The sequence below is a fragment of the Mirounga leonina genome, unplaced genomic scaffold (genome assembly GCF_011800145.1).
Source record: "Mirounga leonina isolate KUSES-001 unplaced genomic scaffold, KU_Mleo_1.0 Mir_91, whole genome shotgun sequence".
Lineage (NCBI taxonomy): Eukaryota > Metazoa > Chordata > Mammalia > Carnivora > Phocidae > Mirounga > Mirounga leonina.
The window spans coordinates 29,977,461-29,998,159 of record NW_023270839.1 but is presented as its reverse complement, the minus strand read 5'-3'; the positions used below and the strand labels follow the sequence as shown (position 1 = coordinate 29,998,159).

General features: G+C 36.9%; 1 protein-coding gene across 2 annotated transcripts in view; it reads right to left on the bottom strand.

Annotated features, from left to right (window-relative positions):
• The window catches only part of UNC13C (unc-13 homolog C), a 565,259-nt gene that overhangs the window by 95,064 nt on the left and 449,496 nt on the right, over positions 1–20,699 (bottom strand). For both annotated transcript variants that reach the window (XM_034993923.1, XM_034993924.1), the window contains 2 exons: positions 16,911–16,988; positions 12,622–12,699 (listed from right to left, as the gene is read on the bottom strand). In XM_034993923.1, coding sequence (XP_034849814.1) covers positions 12,622–12,699; positions 16,911–16,988 — 156 coding nt within the window. The remainder of the gene's footprint in view (positions 1–12,621; positions 12,700–16,910; positions 16,989–20,699) is intronic.

The window sequence follows — 20,699 nt, the reverse complement described above, 5'->3', positions numbered from 1 at the left end:
CCAACTTTTGGGAGTAGAACAAATTAAAGGAGGACTTAGTGTAAACAGGAGAACCTAAGAAGGACACCAAAAATACAGGACCCAATAGCAATTTAAACTCCTGAGAGCCAGCCCAGGACCAAATAATGTCACAGTATACACTGGTCATTAAGTACTGTAATCCTCCAAGAGTGTTTTCTAGTACTAAGAAACTCTTAGGAAGAAGTATTATTTATATATCTCAACAAGCTGGATAGCTCTAGCTTGTCTTAACAGGACTAAAAACACTTGAATGGAAATAAAAAACTGCATTGGCATCTGACTATTGATTATATCAGACCAATCCTTTATGTCAATTTAGACTCAAATTCACGTGGTTTCCGCCTTGGTTAGTTTCTGCTGCCCTTCTATAGAGCTAATGTGATTCTTCTGGACTTTATCTTTTTTCTGTCCCTATCAACAGACAGGCTCACAGCTCTTATCCACAGACACACAAGCCACTGTAACAAATATAAATTCCTCTAGGAGTTGGAAAATTGGAATATCCTTGAGTCTCATACTTTCTGAGAGTCCCATTAAGCTATAACTGGTTGTAAGGCAGTGATTCAGAAAGACAATTAGATAGTATGTACTTTAAAAAGACACTTACAGGCATTTAAACACAAATAGCCTAATAAACCATAACTCCTCAAACTTCAACCAAGAAAACATTTGTGGATTGCCTGTCCAATCCTAGGGAACCTTGCGGGCTGAATGTTTTTTATCATATTTTCTTGCCACTGACCTAATACCAATTTTAACCTGATTTCATTTGGATAAAATTGTTGGAGAATAGCAATGAGAGAGAAGCCCTTCCATCATTTTCTTCAGGCTCCCCACTCTTTGGTAAGCCACTTGGGGTGACAGATGGTAGTTCCCCACCCACACACCTGCCACCTCCAAGGAAATGGCTATGAGTGTACAGTTTTCTTCAGGAAATGGGGTTGCTTTTTATTTAAAATGTGCATTTTGTTTTCATATTAGTTTGATATACATATTGATGTTTTTTTTACTTATAAGATAATGACTTTAAAGTCATATACAATGGTTAGATAGGTCAGTTGGATGAGATTATGCTATTTTCCCATAAATTATTTTAGTCCACCTTTGGTATTTTGTGAATAGAAATTTCTTATCAAATAATTTGCTGTTGCTTGAAAATCTGAAACTATCAAATCTATAGCAATTTAAATATTCGATGACAGTTTTTCACTTCCTGATAGAAGCTTAAGTTTCTAAGTAGGTGTAGACAAACACCTCGGTCATGTAACCAGGCCAAAAAAAAAAAAAAAAAAAGGAAAATTTTAGTTTCAGTTAAGTACTTGCTGTTTATCTGATCTAAATCATACCATTAAACCTCTGAAACAGTAATTATGAGGCTAAATTGCAGGTCTTTTGTAATAATAATTGTCATAAATATTATAATCATCTAGTTATAAAACAATCTCTTTAGGCAGCAAATTAACCAATTTTTAAGTTCTGCATTTCTTTATATAAGTGCCCATATTGAAGACGTTTTCCTTACTACTACAAACTTCCTAAAGTTTGTAAAGAATGACAACTTGGGCTTTCAGGCTTTATTGCCTAAATTACCAACAGCACGTTTTACAAATTACTGGCTACTCTGAAAAGGTAAAAGATTACCTGATTTTTCCCTCCAAGATTTAAAACTTAGCCTGGTTCTAACTGTAATATGATATCAAACATCAAAATTAACTTGCATTTTTGTATTGTTATTTAGTTATTAAAAGCAAAAAAAAAAGAAAAAGAAAAAGAAACAAATCAAGCATTCAAAAGTCACAGTTAATAAATTTATTCTAATTAGAAACTGAATTACCATGTGTACCTAAACAACTTGGCTGGCAAAAAATAAACAATAAATGGCTCCACATAAAGAGGAAAATTTAAGAATACAAAGTCAAAGCTGAATTTACAGGAAAGCTTTCAAAACAGACTTTATCCACACTCCATGAAGGGTTTTAGAATTCCCAAATCAAGGCTGGTAAAGTGTGGTTCTAATGATCAGAATGAACCATAGTCATACATAGGTGCTATCTTTAGTTTTTACACCACTGAGAGATTTTACACCGCTGAGCTGTGATAATATAAATGAGTTGTCTGGAAGAGATAGCTAGTATGCAAGTTATCTTTTAAGCTATTTTTCCTTAAGGCCTACTTTTCTTTTTCCTTTAAAAGACAATTTACCTATCACCTCAATTCTCCCCCCTCCCCACGTTTCTGGCCCCACGCAGTTAGGAGCTCTAACTTCTCCACTGACCGTGCTGTTTACTACAATGATCTGTACAACTCTCTTTTAATTGTTCTCTTATTAATCTATCTCTTCCACTGAAATCTATCTTCCTTAGCTGTCCATCCTGGGTGTCTGTCCCCACATGCCTAGGCATTTACCAAATATTTGAGGAAGGAGGTGAGGGCAGAAAGAAGCATGAAAATTTTCCCTCAAAGGAAATCCTGATATCCAGAGCGCTCCTTCTTGGAGTGATAATTTGCATTGACTATTAATAGAATACTTTTGCATTTGAAATCTTTCATTCCTTAGCAACCATATTTTCCGGAGTTACAAACTCAGTCCTGATTTCAAATTTTTGTCTCATTGTCAGACCTAGTCAGATTATGTCCTGATATTCATCTGGTTTCAAAAATATGGTTACCATACCCACTCTGCATGTTTCGTTTGTTTGTTAATTTTCTACCAGCACGAATTCTTTCCCTATGTGAAGGGAGTACATGTTATTTCACCCTCTTAAAACAGCAATTATTAATCCAACCATCAAGCTCTTGCTGGAGATATAACTAGTCAGTTGGAGAGAGGCATTTAAACTCAACAGCTCAATACAAACTCTTGAAAAATAAAGGCTTTGTAGGAAGAAATTTTGTGTGAATTTGATTCCTTTTCTCCATTGCTCATTACTATCTCATTTCCTTTCGGTTGTTTATGGTTTACTAGACTGTTTTTCCTCCTGTTCAGCTCCTCAGTGTTAGAGTTTCATTATTTGCTTAGTTAAAGAAGTACAGAGCAGGGGTGCCTGGGTGGCTCAGTCCGTTACGCCACTGCCTTTGGCTCAGGTCATGATCTCAGGGTCCTGGGATTGAGACCCACATCAGGCTCCCTACACAGCAGGGAGTCTGCTTCTTCCTCTCCCTTCGCCCATCCTCCTGCTCTCTCTCTCCCTCTCAAATAAATTAAAAATCTAAAAAAAAAAAAAAAAGAAGTACAAAGCAGGGAAGATGATCACTCCCTGACCCTCATCTACATAGGGTCTAAAATTTGATTAAGACTGATGGATTTCACACCCCAAAGATTTTTGCAGAAAAATCCTTCAATAAATGCAAATTCCATAACTCTTTCTATGAAAAAGAAAGTCTCATTTCCAAGAAAAGCACTGTTCAACTTAAGCTCTTGGTTCCTCCTTTTGGATTTTGTTCCATCAAATATCCCTTTCTATCTTCCAACCCTCCATCATTATCTTTATTACCACATCCTATAAATGTGCTCAAACATTTTGTTAAAAAAAATAGAACAAATTAAAGAATAAAGCCCTAACTTACTTTATACTATCTTCTTGACATCTTGCTAATAATTTTTTTTCTTCTCTTGACCATCAAACTGTTCACAATCTCATTTCTTAAATATTTAGCAACACTAGTGTAGTTTCTGCTCTGGGTACAACACTGAAATGTTCACATATAGATCACCAGTGATCTCTTAATTGTGATCTCCAGTGACTTTTATTTAACCCACTCATGCTGCGTTCACTTTTGGTTTCTCAAGCTCTTTATTCCTTGCTTCTCTGGAAACTACCTTCTCCTGGCTCTCCTATTTTTCTGCCTATCATTTGTCTATCTCTGACTTCCCTTCCTCTACATAATCCTGAGACATCAATATTTTTTTCCCTTCCTCGTCGACTTTTTTTTTCACTCTATTCTCTTTTTTTTTTTTTTTTTAAGATTTTATTTATTTATTTGACAGAGAGAGACACAGCGAGAGAGGGAACACAAGCAGGGGGAGTGTGAGAAGGAGAAGCAGGCTCCCCGCAGAGCAGGGAGCCCGATGTGGAACTCGATCCCAGGACCCTGGGATCATGACCTGAGCCGAAGGCAGACGCTTAACCGACTGAGCCACCCAGGCGCCCCTCTATTCTCTCTTCTTGAGCAATCACATCCATGCCTATGTCTTTAACTCCCACCCCTATGCTAACAAACCCCTGAATCTATATCTACAGCTTTAACAGGATGTCTGAGCACCGTGTCTATATTCTCACGTGCCTATTGACCTTTTCTACTTGGATGACCTAAATGTCAACATATCAAAAAGTGAACTTATTACCTGCCCATCCTTAACTTATGTCTCTGACTTGATTGATAGCATACAGTTGTTTAAGGAAGAAATGTGAAAATCATCTTTGACTCCTCTTTGCCTTCTACCTTCCACATTCACTTGGATACCAAATACAATAATATCTCTGAGATATTTTCTCCATCTGTCCTATCCTCTTCAACTTTTGATGCAGAATTTTTCTCATCTAGATTATAATGCAATCATCACAAAGTTGTGCTGTTTCCTTTTTTATTCCATCTTCCTAACTATTCCTAGAGTTGTTTTAATCAAGGCTAAACCTGCTACCCCACCAGTTGGTTTTCAACAAGGGACATGCTTCAAGCAATTTATTATAATCTTATCTGGGCTATGCTTTTTTTTTTTAATTATTAGTTCTCTCCAGCCTTTCTATTTGTCCAGAATTTATCCAACCTAAAATGGCCAGCTCAACTTAAAATATATATTTGAGAAATCACTGAACATTCCCTAGTGAATCCAGCAGGAAATTGCTCTCCTTGAAATGCCCTAAATCACCTTGCAGAGGTATGGCATTCAGCATGGGTACTATAGTATGTTGTCTGAAATTTAAAAACAAAAAATTAAAAAAAAAAAAAAAAGTGTCCTCACTCCACCAATGCTACCCTGTCTTTTGTTTCCTTTTTTATTCCTCTTAGGAGAGACCCTCCCCAAGAACTTACAAGACCATTTTAAGAGACAGACTATGACATTTTCTTTATGCCATCAGGTTTGCATGAACTGTTATGTTGGAGTATCAGTTATATAAATTAATGCTTCTAACTTCTGGTTTCAAAAGTTGAACTCCAGTAGCTGTCTCTCATCCTAATTAAAGAGAGTATGCAGAAAATCCAACTGTCATTGTGCCTCAAATCAACTAAATGCCTTTGAGATACGGTACGTTAGGTTCTTCAGCTTAGACAACTGAAAAGGAAAAATGCCTTTCATTTTTCTCTGTACTTTGAAAAAAATGATACCTTCAAACCTTATGAGTGACATGACATTCTTTTCTCTTAGTTGAAACCGTTTTTTTTCTTTCCCAACTACAACACATAGACTATACCTCTACTCTATGGATTGCTAACAAGGTTGTTGTCCTTATAACCACAGAATTTTAGAATTAGAATGAATTTCAGAAATCATACAGTACCACTCCCTCTTTTTTACAAGTGGGAAAACTGAGGCCTAGACAATGTGCCATGCTCCCTGACATATTTGGGGGACATATTTGAGGATTGAGAAGCAGCAGTTGAAGAAACTCTATTTTTTTAAAAGACATTCTCTTCTGAAAAGCCTCAGTGAAAAAATGAAACAAACAAGTACAATAACTTGACTGAGAAGGAACTTTGGGCTTATTAGCTCCATCTATTGGCTGACTAACCATGAAACCGGACAGAGTAGGATTCAGTCAGGGGTAGAAGAAACAAGACACAGAATTTATGTTCAGGATTTATTCTGTAAAAGCTGCCTTTATACCCTGTCTCACTCTCTCTTCCCCATTCTGCTGTTCCCATTACTGAACACATCCACTGTTAGGTGGTGTGAATATCGTCTGTTCAATCTGAGGGACTGAGTACCTGTTGAACATTAATCAATGGGGACAGAATTCCCTCAGGGAGCCATTTGCATGAGGTGCCAGAGGCCCCCTCAATCAAGTACAAGAAGAGAAGATGGGGACTGGCTGGGTTAGAGACGTAAGTTAGCTTCGTCTGCATTGATTTATGGTTTGTGAAGGCAGCCATACACCATAGAAGAGGATCACAAGACAATAAAATTGGTCTATTATAGAAAATGTCAGTGACATTCTATTTTTTTTCCCTCCCTCCTGGCTACAGCTTGCGTTCTCTTGAAAGTTTTCTTAAGGTTCAGAGACAGATGAGTTTAAAAAGAGACTTGATGGCACAAGAGTGACCCTGTGATCTCCCGGGAATGCTCTGGGGAATGAGGTTGACCAGCAGCACCTGCTTCAGTCTGTATTTCATCCTGACCTGGGTCACCAGAAACTTCTCAACCTCCTAGGTAGCATCTTTCCTTAATTTCATAAAGCGTAGCACTTAGCTGAACTTTCCTTGGTAGTGGCGCTAAATTCTTAATCATATCTATTAAGTCACCTTGATGCGATTTGCCCTTCTAGCTCTCATTATTCTTTTAATTTTCTATTAAGTCCTATTTGTTAACTCTAATTGTAGAGACGGCTCTGAGGAGAAAGAAACCCCGCAAGAGCCGCATGCTGCCAAAATGAAAGGCCACTGCCTGAAACAGTTCTCCTTGTTACCTGCTGCCATAAAACTAAAAATAGCTGCTTGCTTTTACTGAATTCAGCCAGAGGACATCCCACCTTTGAGCTCTATTTACACATTAAGAGGCTAGAGGTTTCAGTTTATTTTTCAAATTGTTGCAGGGTGAGATATAACAATTACAACTTTCATTTAAAAGATATTTTCAAATTTAGAAAGTACTGAGCTGGTGGGGGGCGGGGGGGCTCCACTCCCAAACCTTATTACTTTAATTGTTCTGACTCCATTAATAAACTTCCTATCCCAACTCCCGCTGCCCTACAGATTCAGTAAATATAACTGGCAACAACAGATCCTTCTATTAAGTAGAAAAAAAAAAAAACTTTGCAAATTGCTTTAGGAAACAATTTTAGAACTAAAAGGAAGCTATGACTAGTTTACATTGTCTATTTTATTATCTAAGACATTTGATACATACTTTATAATTTGCTTTGTAATTGTTGGGAAAGATATGAAAACAGTAGATTGATTCTCACTAATGTATTAACTAGTGAGTTATAGCTCTATTTACATTAAAGAGAAAAGGTGAGACAGATCAGAAACTTGAACATAACGCTTACCCTCCATACAACATCACCACCTTTTGATAAGATTATATATAAAATGTAAGCATAAAGTCTAAAATGTTAAAGAAAATTCTGAGTGTTCGTTTATCACTACAAATTGGTCACCTACGTTTATGGATTACTGCATTCCTTAATACAATAGTACATTTGCTTGGGGCGCTGGGTGGCTCAGTCGTTAAGCGTCTGCCTTCGGCTCAGGTCATGATCCCAGGGTCCTGGGATCGAGCCCCACATCAGGCTCCCTGCTCGGCAGGAAGCCTGCTTCTCCTCTCCCACTCCCCCTGCTTGTGTTCCCTCTCTCGCTGTGTCTCTCTCTGTCAAATAAATAAATAAAATCTTTAAAAAACCCAGTACATTTGCTTGCAGGACTGCATGCTGTCTCAAGGTCCATTCAAACACATGGAATCCTTTCTGTCCTCAAGATTCAAAACATTAAGTACATCAGTCAAATGTGTTGCACAGATAAAGACAAAGGGGCATTGGGAGCCATTTCCTAATTACCTGGTTGCTGTTCTAAAAGCAAAGAACGGTAATTCTCAAAATGTGGTCCCCTGAGCAGTAGATCACATCAGCTGGGAATTTGTTAGTAATGCAAATCATCAGGCCCCACCCAGCCTACAGAATCAAAAAGTCTAGGGATGGAATTCAGCAATGTGTGTTTTAATTAGCTACCCAGGCAGTTCTGATGCATACTGAAGTTCAAGAACCACCAGCATAAAGTATTATTTCCTTGAAAGCAGTGCTCTTCAATCCCCTGTTGCCAGCAAGTATAAAGTTAAAAGGATAATGCTAAGAAAAATATGATAGGGGTTAATTTCTGTCCTCTCCGGTGGGGATTTGCTTAGCTGAAGACTAAGTCCTTACAGGTAATAGGTTTTACAATGAATTTCAATCAGCTACATGCATATACTTTTGGGTCAGATGCAGTTTCTACCTTTTCGAATTCAACATTAAAAAAATGAAACAGGATATAGACAATGCTTTTCTGAAACAAAAGAATAAATTGCTCATGAAAATATACACGTGTTTAGGATAGGTAGGGTTATGCTCCACATTCCATGGCCCTGTTCAGGAAAGTTTACCACAGTGAAATGTGTCAAGAGATTCAATTATTTTTAAGACACAGCAATGAAAATAATATTACCACTGTATCTAATGTGTTTGCTTTGTGGCCAGCAGAATAAGAGAATTTAGCTAAGCAAACGATGCCCCTATTTCCCCTAAATGTCTTAATGATGGCTAACTTCTAGCATTTGAAGTACTGTCAGGAAGTTAGCAGGGTTATGGATAATTATGGATTCTACCATTCAGGACGATTGTACCAATGCAATGTTGTGAAGGAGTAATGCCTCTTCTGCTTACACAGCATGGTCATAATTCTTCTAAATCAATTACTACAAGTTCTACAGAGCTTCATAACCAATATCTTATGACTTCCTGAAATGAAATTAAATTTTGGATTATCTGATTTTCTTTTTCATGTACTTATACAAATTAGATTGCAGATCAAGGAAATGCAATGGAGTCCTTTTCATAGGCTGTAGCAATTTATTTTTATGAAAAAATGAATACAGGGTGTATATTTATTTGCAATTGCTCTGCACTGAATTATACTAAGTTATACTGAGTTTAATAAGCTATTAAAATAATGTAAACCAAAGTATATCGGTCTTACTTTTGAGGTATTTGAGCTATCTGAGAATGATAAAATGATCATTCACCAGTAATGAAAATGATTACCTGGCATCCTGACAATCATTTTGCCATTACTGTGTCATAAAGGGACCGATAATGTAGTAGGGCGATTGTGGGGCACATAATTTAACTTCTAGAACAAGTCAGTCCATACCGTGGGTTGGCTACTTTATCTGGTTTAGCGTAGTGTGTCCCAAAACAATATGCACGTGAAAAATCATGTGAGATGCTTTATATATATATTAAAAAAAACAAAAACAGACTCTGGGCCTCATTTCGAAGGTTATGTTGTTTCCTGGCTCATGTGAGTTATTATATTTTCTACATTCTTCACAGTAATCAGAGTTGTTACGCCAAACACATGCTCTTCATTTTTACACAAGGAAGCGTGTGGGAAAGTCACGATATAGGAGAAGAAATTTAGTGGTTTGCTTTTCTCTTTTCTTTCTAAATAGGGCACTAGATAAAAAAAGAAAAATGTGCCCACATGGTCTCCAGTATATTGTGCATGCAGGTGGTAACAGTGTCTGGTTAGGACTGCTTATGGAGCCACTGACAAAAAACAGCATCAGCCCTAGACTATCAGAGTGTTAGGCCAACTTGGACTCCAGAAAGAGTGTGGTTTTTTTTTCCCCACCTAAAAAAAAAAAAAAAGGGTTTTCAACATTATTTCTGTTTCCAGAAGGAAAAGAGGCTGATCCTATCAGGAGAGGAGAGCTGCCCCAACAGCGGTCGGTTCAAGCGGCAGAGAGCTACAGCTTCATGCAACCGGGCCTGCGAGTGGTCAGCCACTTGGCAGACGGTAGGAGAGGCAAGCCATGCTGCTGTTAGGAGCCAACTAATAAACACATGGCATCCAAAACTATTTTGAGCAAGTACACAAGCAATTAATCATTTGCTAATTAGATTTCTGTAGCAAGAAGTGCACATCCTAGAACAGGTGATGGGGACAAAGTCTAAGAAACTCCTTAAAGGAGAAGAACTAGACAGGGAAGCTTCCCGCAACAATACCAGTCAAGGTTTTATAACGAGTTGCACAGTGAGAGAAGAACTGGCATCAGGACACACTGTGTTCCCTCTCAAGGCCACCGAGCACGCCTGCGTTAAGTGCTGGATAAACTTCTCATGTCAAAGGGTAAATTCTGTCATTCTCAATAAAATCCTTTTCCGTCTTTATAAAAGCCCCAATTAAGGAACCCATGTAGATACTGCCATATACAGGTAACTGGACTGGAAGGAGTTAAGCCTATTATTTTGAGATTCTGGTGCCCAGAGGAGGTCGAGGGTAGCAACTAGCAACTCTACCATAAGTCTGTGTTAATCACAGTTCTTTCTCTTCGGAGGCTCAATGTGACACCCAGACTTGAGTTTAGGGCTTGCTTTCTCCTGATAGTTCATCGGTCCCCATGCCAGTCCTGACTGGGCCTGCTGAAAGCTTTTTCTGGTAACAGAGGATGAGGTGAAAGTTGAAAGTAATAAGATCAAAGAAACTGCGTAGAAAGGAGACAGAACATCAAAAGATGATCAAGAGAGGGAGGGAAGGGGTGTATCAGATTTAAATGCAGGAAAAGAAAGGAGTTAGGGTCCATGCTGTCCCCCTAACAAATTACACTGTTAGAAACTGGACATTCATTTCAGTCATTGAATTGCATTCTCCCTTTAAATTATGTATGAGGAATTTAGCAACTGACCTTGCAAGAGTCATGAGGGTAGAAGGCACCAACACCAGTATTTCTTTCTTCATTACTTTCTCCAGTAAGAAGAGTTCTATGATTTAGCTATACATTTGTAGCCAAATTTATAATGCGAAACCCACACATTGCAAACCAGCAATTTTATGTGAGATAAAGAATCCATTCTTGTTTGGTGAACAAGCTGCCCCACAACATTTTTGGTTAGTGAGTGGCTTGGCCCACATACCTTCCTTTAAGGACAGGTCTGATTTGTCTTGTTAATATTCAGCTCAGCAGGATATTACTCACATTTGAGTCCAACCCATGGAATAGTGAGGAAATAGAAGTAGCATTAGGAGAAATTTCTGGAAATGTGGCATTTTAAATATAACTCTATCTTTCCATGATTTGTAATCTTTAGAATTCAGTAAAAGGAGACAGAATTTCCCATAAGAAATCAGTGATCTCTTCACGGCTCTTCAAACTGTAAGTGGACTTAAAGTCTGAATATGAAACATCTCTAAAATTAAAAAGGGACTCTCCAGCTATGATCCCCAATTGTTTGTGCTCACCTAATTTAGCAAAAAATTCAAAAATGAGACTCATGCCCTCACATTGCAAAAACCACTAACACACCATAGGGAATGCAGCCTTATTGTATACAACAAAGACAGATACTGCAGCAGAAGCAGAGCTCATGAAAGTTCATTTTTGAAGTTTTGTACCTTCACACACATCTCCTAGTGCTTCTTGTTTGTAGGATACTAAGTAGCAAGTTCAGTTTCAAAGGACTGAGGCTCTCTTAGGAGAGGGAAATGTATAAATGTCTCCTTGGGGTTAACAGCAACACCACATGTGAAGAAGCCCAGTCTTAAAAGAAGCATTTTCAGGGGCGCCTGGGTGGCTCAGTCGTTAAGCGTCTGCCTTCGGCCCAGGTCATGATCCCAGGGTCCTGGGATCGAGCCCTGCATTGGGCTCCCTGCTCCGTGGGAGGCCTGCTTCTCCCTCTCCCGCTCCCCCCGCTTGTGTTCCCTCTCTCTCTGTCAAATAAATAAAATCTTTAAAAAAAAAAAAAAAGAAGCATTTTCAGCCTTGTACATTGAGAAATAAGAGGGATCTTTGCGTTGAAATCCAACCTCGCTTCAGGTACATCTCGTACACTTACCACAATAAGGAACACTGTAACTGAAATCTTAAACAGAAATATTTCTACATTCTAGCTGCCCTTGGGGTTGTTTTAGGGAAGGGTGGGGCTGGGAGAATGCCAGCCCCGTGACTTTCCCTCTCGGCACCAACTCCAGTCCCCAAGCCCCTGGACGCTCTTGGTGGTTCGTGAAAGACTTTGGCAATAGCAGGAGGCATGCGCACAGCTAATATTTCGCTGTCTGCCTGATCCAAACAAGCAAATGAGAATAAGTAAGAAGTGCAGTGGTCTTCAGGTTTGGGGGAAACAGCCAGGTAAAGGATAAGATGCTTACTATCACAAACCTCATAAAAGAATCTTTCTCCTTCCTTCTTCTGCTCGGGGAATTGCAAGTCAAAGATGTTGGACAAAGACACGACACATTACAGACACAGCACACAACACATTGTGACAGAGATTTTTAGATGTGAACAATAAACCACCGATACACCAAAAATTGCTAGCACCACAAAGCACATTTCAGAACAAAAACTTTGATATCAAGTTGACATTGCGCAATATGGTGGAAAAAAAAATCTGGAGTTTGTAGAACTTAACAGATCATTAGCATATATGTATATATTTGTGTATATATGACTATATCTCTATATACACACTACAAAAGGCTACTGACCACCTCCCTCCTCCCATTCTCACTTTTCTGTTGTGGTTAATGATCACTTTAGTTATTAATGGAATTTTAAATTATTATCATTTCCTGTTCTTTAGTTAACCCATGTAAAAAACTTGACTGACACTTTGCATAGCAAAGAGATATGCTGCTAATGATCTCTAAGTAGATATTTGGCAAATGCAGGCATAAAAATATACCCACCTCTTTCCCTCCCATGGATTCAAACATTTTTTCCAGCTGGACCCGCAGTTGCTGAATATTGTTCATCAATATACAGGGCTACGAATAAAGCAAAAAACAAAAAGAAAAGGTGGTGTGAGAATCCTTCATACGATAAATTATTGAATGAGTTTAACCTTAAATGTGATAAGTATACAACTATCACTGAAGTCCTATTATATTTGGCAGATAGAATAATTCTGCTATTTTCATTATACTTTTTAAAAGTTAAGAATGGAAGGAGGAAATATTACCACTTTGGAGAATGCAATTCAATAACATACCCAGACAATAAACCACTGGGGACTTACTACTAATATTTCTTTTATTATTAACATTGAGCCAAATTCTGTTTTTAAAAATTTAAGAAAAAGTTAACAGTTTAACTTTTCCATTATTCCACCATTTAAAAAACCAAACACCATCTGAATTTTAAAAATCCAAGGGGGAAAAAAGAAAAAAAAAAAAAGGACACCTTTAATAGATTCTCTTTGGCTATAGATAAAGTCCGCACATTGGTATTCAAGGCCCTTAGTTATCTGGCTCCAAACTAGTTTTTCCTTCCCATCTCTGTCTACTGCACTATGAGTAACTTCCCCCCTCAGCTTATTCCTCCCAAAACACCTGTGCTTTCTAAACTCTGACTTGGCTTGGCATGTGACCTTGTCACGTGAACCGCGTTGCCTATTTGAATCATAACCATCATTCCAGGTTTGAGCTTTCTCTTTCCCAGACTATATCCTTGTCACTCACTTGACATTTGTTTTATTTAACTTTACATTTATGTTGCTATTCACTGTCTCACCCACTGACCTTAAATACACCGTACATGCTGCTATGTCTTCTGCTTTTTCTTACTCCTGGAGTCCTGCACAGAGCCTTCCATAGAATACATGCTTAAAAATGTTTTTTGACTCAGTGTTTCCAAGGAGGCAGAAATAGAATAACACAAAGATGGAAAGCCTTGTGACAGGACTACATGTGGACTTAGAATAATAGGAATTAGTTTATAACTGGAAAATAGAATTGAGAATAGTTATAGAATAATTTAATATTTCTTGCATTCTGATCCAAAAAGCCAGTTGATTTGGGGGAGGAAAACAGTGAAAGAAAAGAAAATGGATATATCTTCCAAGTTTCTGGGAAATGAGCCAATAATGAATTAGGCATAGAAAGGACTTACAGGACATCAGAGAGGGTGTTAGCACTCATCAGTGGAAAGATTTTATTATTGTTTCAACCACATTACTGACCTTTGAAAAACTTTCTACTTGATTCTTAAAGTGACCACATCCTAACTTCGATTTATGAAAACAATTTTAAACTTTGATTCCCTTCCTTTGATTCCGGTCACATAAATATTTTATTTCTCTTAACACTGATATCTGAGATTTATATGCCATAGATTTTGTTCAGCAAGCTGAACCACAATATTCCACCAATGATTCTGATCCCCAGCTGTGACTGAGAGCCACTTGATCTGGACTTATCCTTTCCACAGTATGTGTGGTCAAAACTTTCAGGGATTCAGCATCTTGACCCAAAGGCAAAGTGAACCCTCACTAGGGGGTAGGGTCATTGGGATTTTCTTTTTTCTTTCTCTTTATCTCTTTCTTTCTTTTTTCATTGCAGAGGGGAAAGATTTGGCTTGAATTTGACAATCTTACCAGGGAGAAAATGAAGGTCAAAGACCAACCATGACTCTTAATGAGAAGCAGGAAGAATACATGGGTAAAAGGTTGTATCACTCTGCTCCCCAAGGGTCTAAGTTAGCTAGGTAGACTCTTCTATGATTATTAGATATTAAGCTTATCTTTTTTGGCACATATAACAGTACTTTAGTACCAGCTGTATAAACAAAAACCAACCTCCAAGCATTTTTTATATGACCATTTCCAATGGAAAAGAACCACCAAGAAACAAAATGAACTATAGGCTCACTTGGCATGGATTGCTATTGACCCCAGGTAAGGCTACATATATAAAAAAAAAAAAAGATGCAGTTATCCAGAGAGAGAGAAAAATAAAATATGAGACTCTTCTCTTTCATTAAGCTTTCTCTGACTTTGAAATGTTGAAATATCAATTTTATTGAATGAATTTATCAAATCATTACTGAGGACTGAATTACACAAATCAACCAAAACTAATCTGAAAACAGCTTTTTTTTGTTGTTGTTACTGAAAACAAAACAGAAAACACACACAGTAAAGAGAACATTAACCTAATTCAGAAGTATCATTTGTTGATGAGTTTAGATAAAATAATCTATGTTGAAGTTATCATCTTTTTATTTATATGTAATTTGGCTTTTCCCCTAAAAATATAATGCATTTCATCCGATCTAAATCTGGAACAAAGTTAGGAACCTAAACTACAATGAATATGAAAGTTCTGTTGGGACTAGGGCCATTTCTATATGACCAAAGTGTGTTTCTGAGTTGAAAAAGATTTTTTAAAATATTCAAAATTGGGTAATTCTGATTTATTTGTGTTTCATTGCTATATTTTGGAGTATGAGAAAATGGATTAAAAAACTTGTGATCCATTTTCAATGTAAAACATCACAGCTAGAAAAAAAATTATTCTGTCACAGACATTTTAACTGTCATCTTTAATTCTGACCTGTGGGAAAGCAAATGTTATGCTCATCTCTTAAAGGATATCTCTCTCTTTAAAAGTTTATAGATCAATCTGCAGATATAATAGGTATATGGCCATAAATATGCTGAGAAAAACAAACTTAATATTCTTGATACTGAGAGAAATAGTTATATGTACACACGCGAATGTACAAAAGAATTTCTTCAATTTATCTCAGCTGAAAGCATAAACCTAAGCAGTTAATTATTATTCTTTCGTGGAAAAGCTGAAATGAGGCTTGGCATTTGAATGATATCATTAAGATATCAGGAACTAGGAAAGAAAAGCATTGAGGAAAAGTTCCTGTGCTGTAATACTTGCAAAGGTGTTTTCTTTCTTTATAAATACTTGATTTTAAAAGTATAAAATATATGGAAAAATACAAATAATAATATAATAAACATTGATTTATGATTTGTTTCTCCAATGTTTTAAAAAATAAACTATAGAATGTTAACTCATAATATAGCAGAAAGTCTGCGGGGGTCTTTAAGGTTGATTTTCTTTTCTCAATGACAAGAACTATCCCTGGTAATTCATAGCTACCTTTTTAAAATTTTCAAGTTGGCTATCCTGATATATCAGAATTTTTCCTGAAATTATCTGTCACTGTTTTGATTTTCAACATATTACTTTTCACATGTATTGTAAATTTAATTGTAAATATATGCTTTGAGTAAATAAATATTCTATCTTGCCTGTTAGAGTATAATCAATGGCAATTAGAAATCACTGCTGAGATATCTGGGAATTTTAATAAAATTTCTGGGCAGCATATTAATTTAAGGGAAAGAAGTATCTTCTGCGACCCTCAAGAACCATTAAGACTGACTTATATTAATGAGTTGTCAGCAAGAGGTCAATGAGGTTTCAGCGAGAATTCTCTTTTGCCTGATAGTGGGAACTAATTTGTTGAGAAGGAAAAAACTGATTTTCCTCTTTAAAAATCTAGTACTAACTTTTGTAATATATTTTTTCAGTGTTTAAAAAAAATTCCCAACGTATTTCTCCTAAAATGACATTTGGCGAATAGGAAAGATTTCACCTTCCACCATAGACTACGACTAATTATACTCCAAATCACTTTAGTTTATCTTGCTTCTCTTTGTGCCTCTTATTAAGTTGCAATGCTGGTTTGAATTTTATAAAGATTTTCTTAATTATCCAAAAAATAAAAGGCTAAGTTAATGATTTAGAGTAGAAACCAGCATCATTTCTTACAGTATCTTTCTCAATTTGAAAACTGAAAGATAAATTGTACTCACTTTGCTACTGGTGTCCAAACTATGCTATAGGTATCAACATAAACAAGTTTTTAATTCCTAGTTCTCAGCTTCAATGTTTTATGATTATGTGGGTTTTTAATTGTTTATGTGAGTCTTGTTCCTTATCGTCACGGAAAACCACAAGTTGGCTGGCACTGAGATGCTCTCAACCTTCCTCTGACTTCTGTGCTGTAGCCAGATCAGGATTCCTAGAGAAGTATGCAAACAATTTCTTGAGATCCCTATTCCCTATTACCCTTGAAAACAGAAAGAAAAAAAAATTCTCTTGCTTTCTCATTCGTTTAAAAAAAAAAAATGGATCTCAATTGAGGAATACTTGAAAGCAATAACAGTTTTACTTACCACATTTTCCTTATCGCAATATGAACTGAAGTCACTTGATACAATTGCAGCATACTGAAGCAGTACTTTATTGATAGTCTAGGGGAAAAGCACGAAATGTATCCAGTTAAATGTATCCAGTTATACACATATTAGCCAGCTTAATGCTCATCAGGCAAACTTTTCATGTCTTTTTCAGCTAAGAGAGAGCCAGATGCCGTGATTAAATCTATACCCTTGCCAAAAGAAGGATCTCAAACTATTCTGCTTAGATGACAATTTGTAATATTTCTGAGTACATGTGAAAGATATTCCACATGAATTCATTAATTCATTCCATTTTAACATAATCTGCTCCATCATAAAATTCTTTATTTCTAACTTTACTAAATACTCAGAAGATACATGATTTTGTAGCAACCTCCTCTATGCTTGGATACTTAACTACCTAATGACCCTAATGCTCTCCCCGCCGCCCACCGCCTCCCTGAACAATCAAATTTTTCTTTGACTCCTTCCTCTTGGTTTCCAGTTCCTACACCCCTCTCATCCTTACCACACATACATATACCATGCCCAAATTCTCTGTGGTGGTCATTTTCTCAACCTTCTACAATGTTCCTAAATACCTTATACAATTATAAGTGGTGTCAGAGCATTCCTGTACATGTCCCTTAGTAATGAATATTTTCAGTAATTTTCTATGATAAGGAGCCTTACTAATATCAAAGACCACCTCTGAAGACTTTTGTTGTATTGCACTAATACATTTACCTTTAATTTACTAAATTAGTTATTGGTGCATTATTTTCTAAAAACACTGTCTAATTTTTGCCTTTGTTCTGTCCGCTTCATCCTAATTCCACATTTTCCTTCTCCATTTAATAACTATTTCTGACCTGAAGGATGCCCTCTGTTCCACTAATTATGCAAAATAAGGAAATACAAACACATTTGTTAGTTAAATTTTATTTCAATTACTTAAAAATATATTGATGTATTTGTATCCTACTAGTTTTACTTACATAGCTTGAATTATCACAAGCCAAATGTGAACATGATTTTCTTAGAAGAGAGAAAGTAACAATAATTGTAGGTAAAGATTATCTCTTTTTCACAGAAAAGCAAAGACAAAAAACCTTCTATTTCCTTTTTTGTATAACATATTCATCTGAATTTTCTTTGTGTCTCAAATCAATTCAGGAGACATTCTAAACATCTCTCCTTTAGCTTAACCTCTTAATCGACAAACCTGAATTCACCAAATGTAACTATGAACTTGTTTTATAGCCATTTAAGATCACAGTGAAAACCTAGAAGTAGGGATAAAATGCAGAAAGAAAATTGGTATTTTGTGGAAGTGCAAAGTATCGTGGTAATATGCATCAGTTTAGATAGAAAGTTGGCCTTGGAAAATATAAAATCTTATCAAGCAGAAGACCAATAAATCTAGGAAAACAGATGGCTGATCAGACTGAAGTATCGTCCAAATGCAGCTGTTCAAATTTGGCTTCAGATATAATGCTGAAAATTACTGTGGGACTTACCTGAAAAGTACTAATTCACTTGTACATATGAGCACGGCTTTCAACTTACAGGTTCTAATGACAGTGTAAACTCTTAAGAATCCTTTCACTATGTGGTAAAAACAAAAACAAAGAGAAGTCTGACTTGAGGAGCCTGTTGTCACTCAGAGATTCTAACTTGCTCCAGAGAAAGTTTCGAGAGGAGAATCCAGACATTCATTTCTGATTATTCTCAAGGTATCCCCCCCACAGACCAACACTTGACTCTACAAGAAAACCCTAGTCTGCTGAATTCCCGCTTGGGGACAACTAACTGATACTAGCATCTCACAACCACTAACCTACAAATGCCGATGGTTAGGAAGTCGGGATGAGCTGTGGGTAAGGCCAAGAGCTCAGCCATGTAGGATCTGGTTTAAGGCCTTGTGCCCATAAGAGTTGTGGACACACTGGCTATGAGAACATCCATTTCTTTACTAATGTACAAAGTATGCTTGAATGACAATGCTCATGTACATTTTAGGGGCAACTTCAATTTCACTCTGATTTATTCAACAAAGTAAAACCATATCAGACAGTATTTCTTTAATACCAATAAACAGTTACTTGAGACATACCGACCTAAGACACATCTCCTGCTGCCTCATAAGCATCACCTAGGAACTTGTGGAAGTTCAAGTTCTCTGGTCCTACATGGGTCTACTGAGTCAGCAACTCTGGTGTGTGTTAAGAAGCCTCCAAAGTAAATCTGATGCAAGTTAAAGTTTGAAAACCACAGCCCTAATGAATGCATAGCAGGGTGGAGGTTAACTCTTCAGAGAGAATCTGTTGATGGAAGGGGTACCTAGCAAAGCCTGGAAGACAGAACTTCTGAGTGTGTGGATTTAGCTAATGATTTCTCTCTGTGGGACTCTTGGGCTTCAGAAATGGGGACAGCATAGAGAGAGAGGCAAGAGCGTAACAGAAGCTGTTTGCATCATGTTCTATAATAAAGTATAGTTTATATGAAGAGAGAGTCATGAAGTATAGATGATTCTTTTATGGATGCAGCAAAGAAATTGCCATTCAAAGAGCTCCAGATTAAATTACAATGAAATTCAAATAGGATTATGGTGGTGAAGCCAGAGATTCTCTGCATTTAAAAGATCAAGCAGGATGACAAAAATATCTCCCATCCTCAATCTGCTCTCATTAGACTGTGGCTACTAGTGTTACTGAGTGGGACAGCTATCAGTTACTCAGTATGATCTCCTGAGCTAATGCTGTGCTATTAGAATTGGAATCTTGTCAACACCACCAGTAGGTCCGTCTAGGATATGACTCTTGCAATCAGTAAGATAAGAACCCTGGTTCAAAATCCATCTTTTTAGCCCCACTGTATTCATGGGACATTTAGTATTAGAGCAATGCATGGAAGACAAGAAGAGTAGTATCTGTTAAGTGACATTAGAAAGTCACTTCAGTGCTTTCTAGCACTGCATTTTAACACATGCAGCATAAGAAAGAATCCCCCCGAGCTGCCTACGTTTGGCCCAGAGGGTAAAAATAAATGTTGAGGTTCTGCTCTCTGACTTACCAATTGGTTTGTGATGACACCAGACTGTGAAGGTAGTATGGCTTAAAAGCATTTCACCCATGCCATTTCTAGTTGGGTGCCTTGTTTGAGTTATCTAAACTTTCTAAGCTTGTTTCATCATTTGAATAATTAGGAGAAATCACAGCACCTATGTCATGGGGTTATAGCGAAGAATAAGTGAGACAGTATATGTGAAGTGATTAGCACATAGCAATGTTCAAATAATTATCGTCAGTACTTTTGAAAATTAGGATTATGTTCCCAAAGAACAAGAAATACGAGTGTCTCATTCACCATTGTATCTCCAGTCCCTGGACACTCAATTAAAAAAACAGCCAGATTTGTGGCCAGGACTCAATACTTGTTGGTTTGTTTTTAATAATGAAGATACCGTTACTTCATATTGCTCTTCTTTCATTAAACTACCCATTCTTGTCAAGAGCAGCAGTAAAGCCATAGAACTATCCACAACCTATGTGATACTTCACCTCTCATCACAGCTATGAAATGTGAAACATTTGTTTAGTATACTGAGTCTTATATATACCTTAGTAAGAACAAATCATCCTATCAAGTCCCACTTTACAATGCCAAATCTTCCCAAATGTTTTCAGATATCATTAATTATGTCTTTTCTCTGAGAGATGGTTTAAATCAATATAAGTCCCAGGAAGAGAATATGATTTCAATATTCTGATACAAGGATCC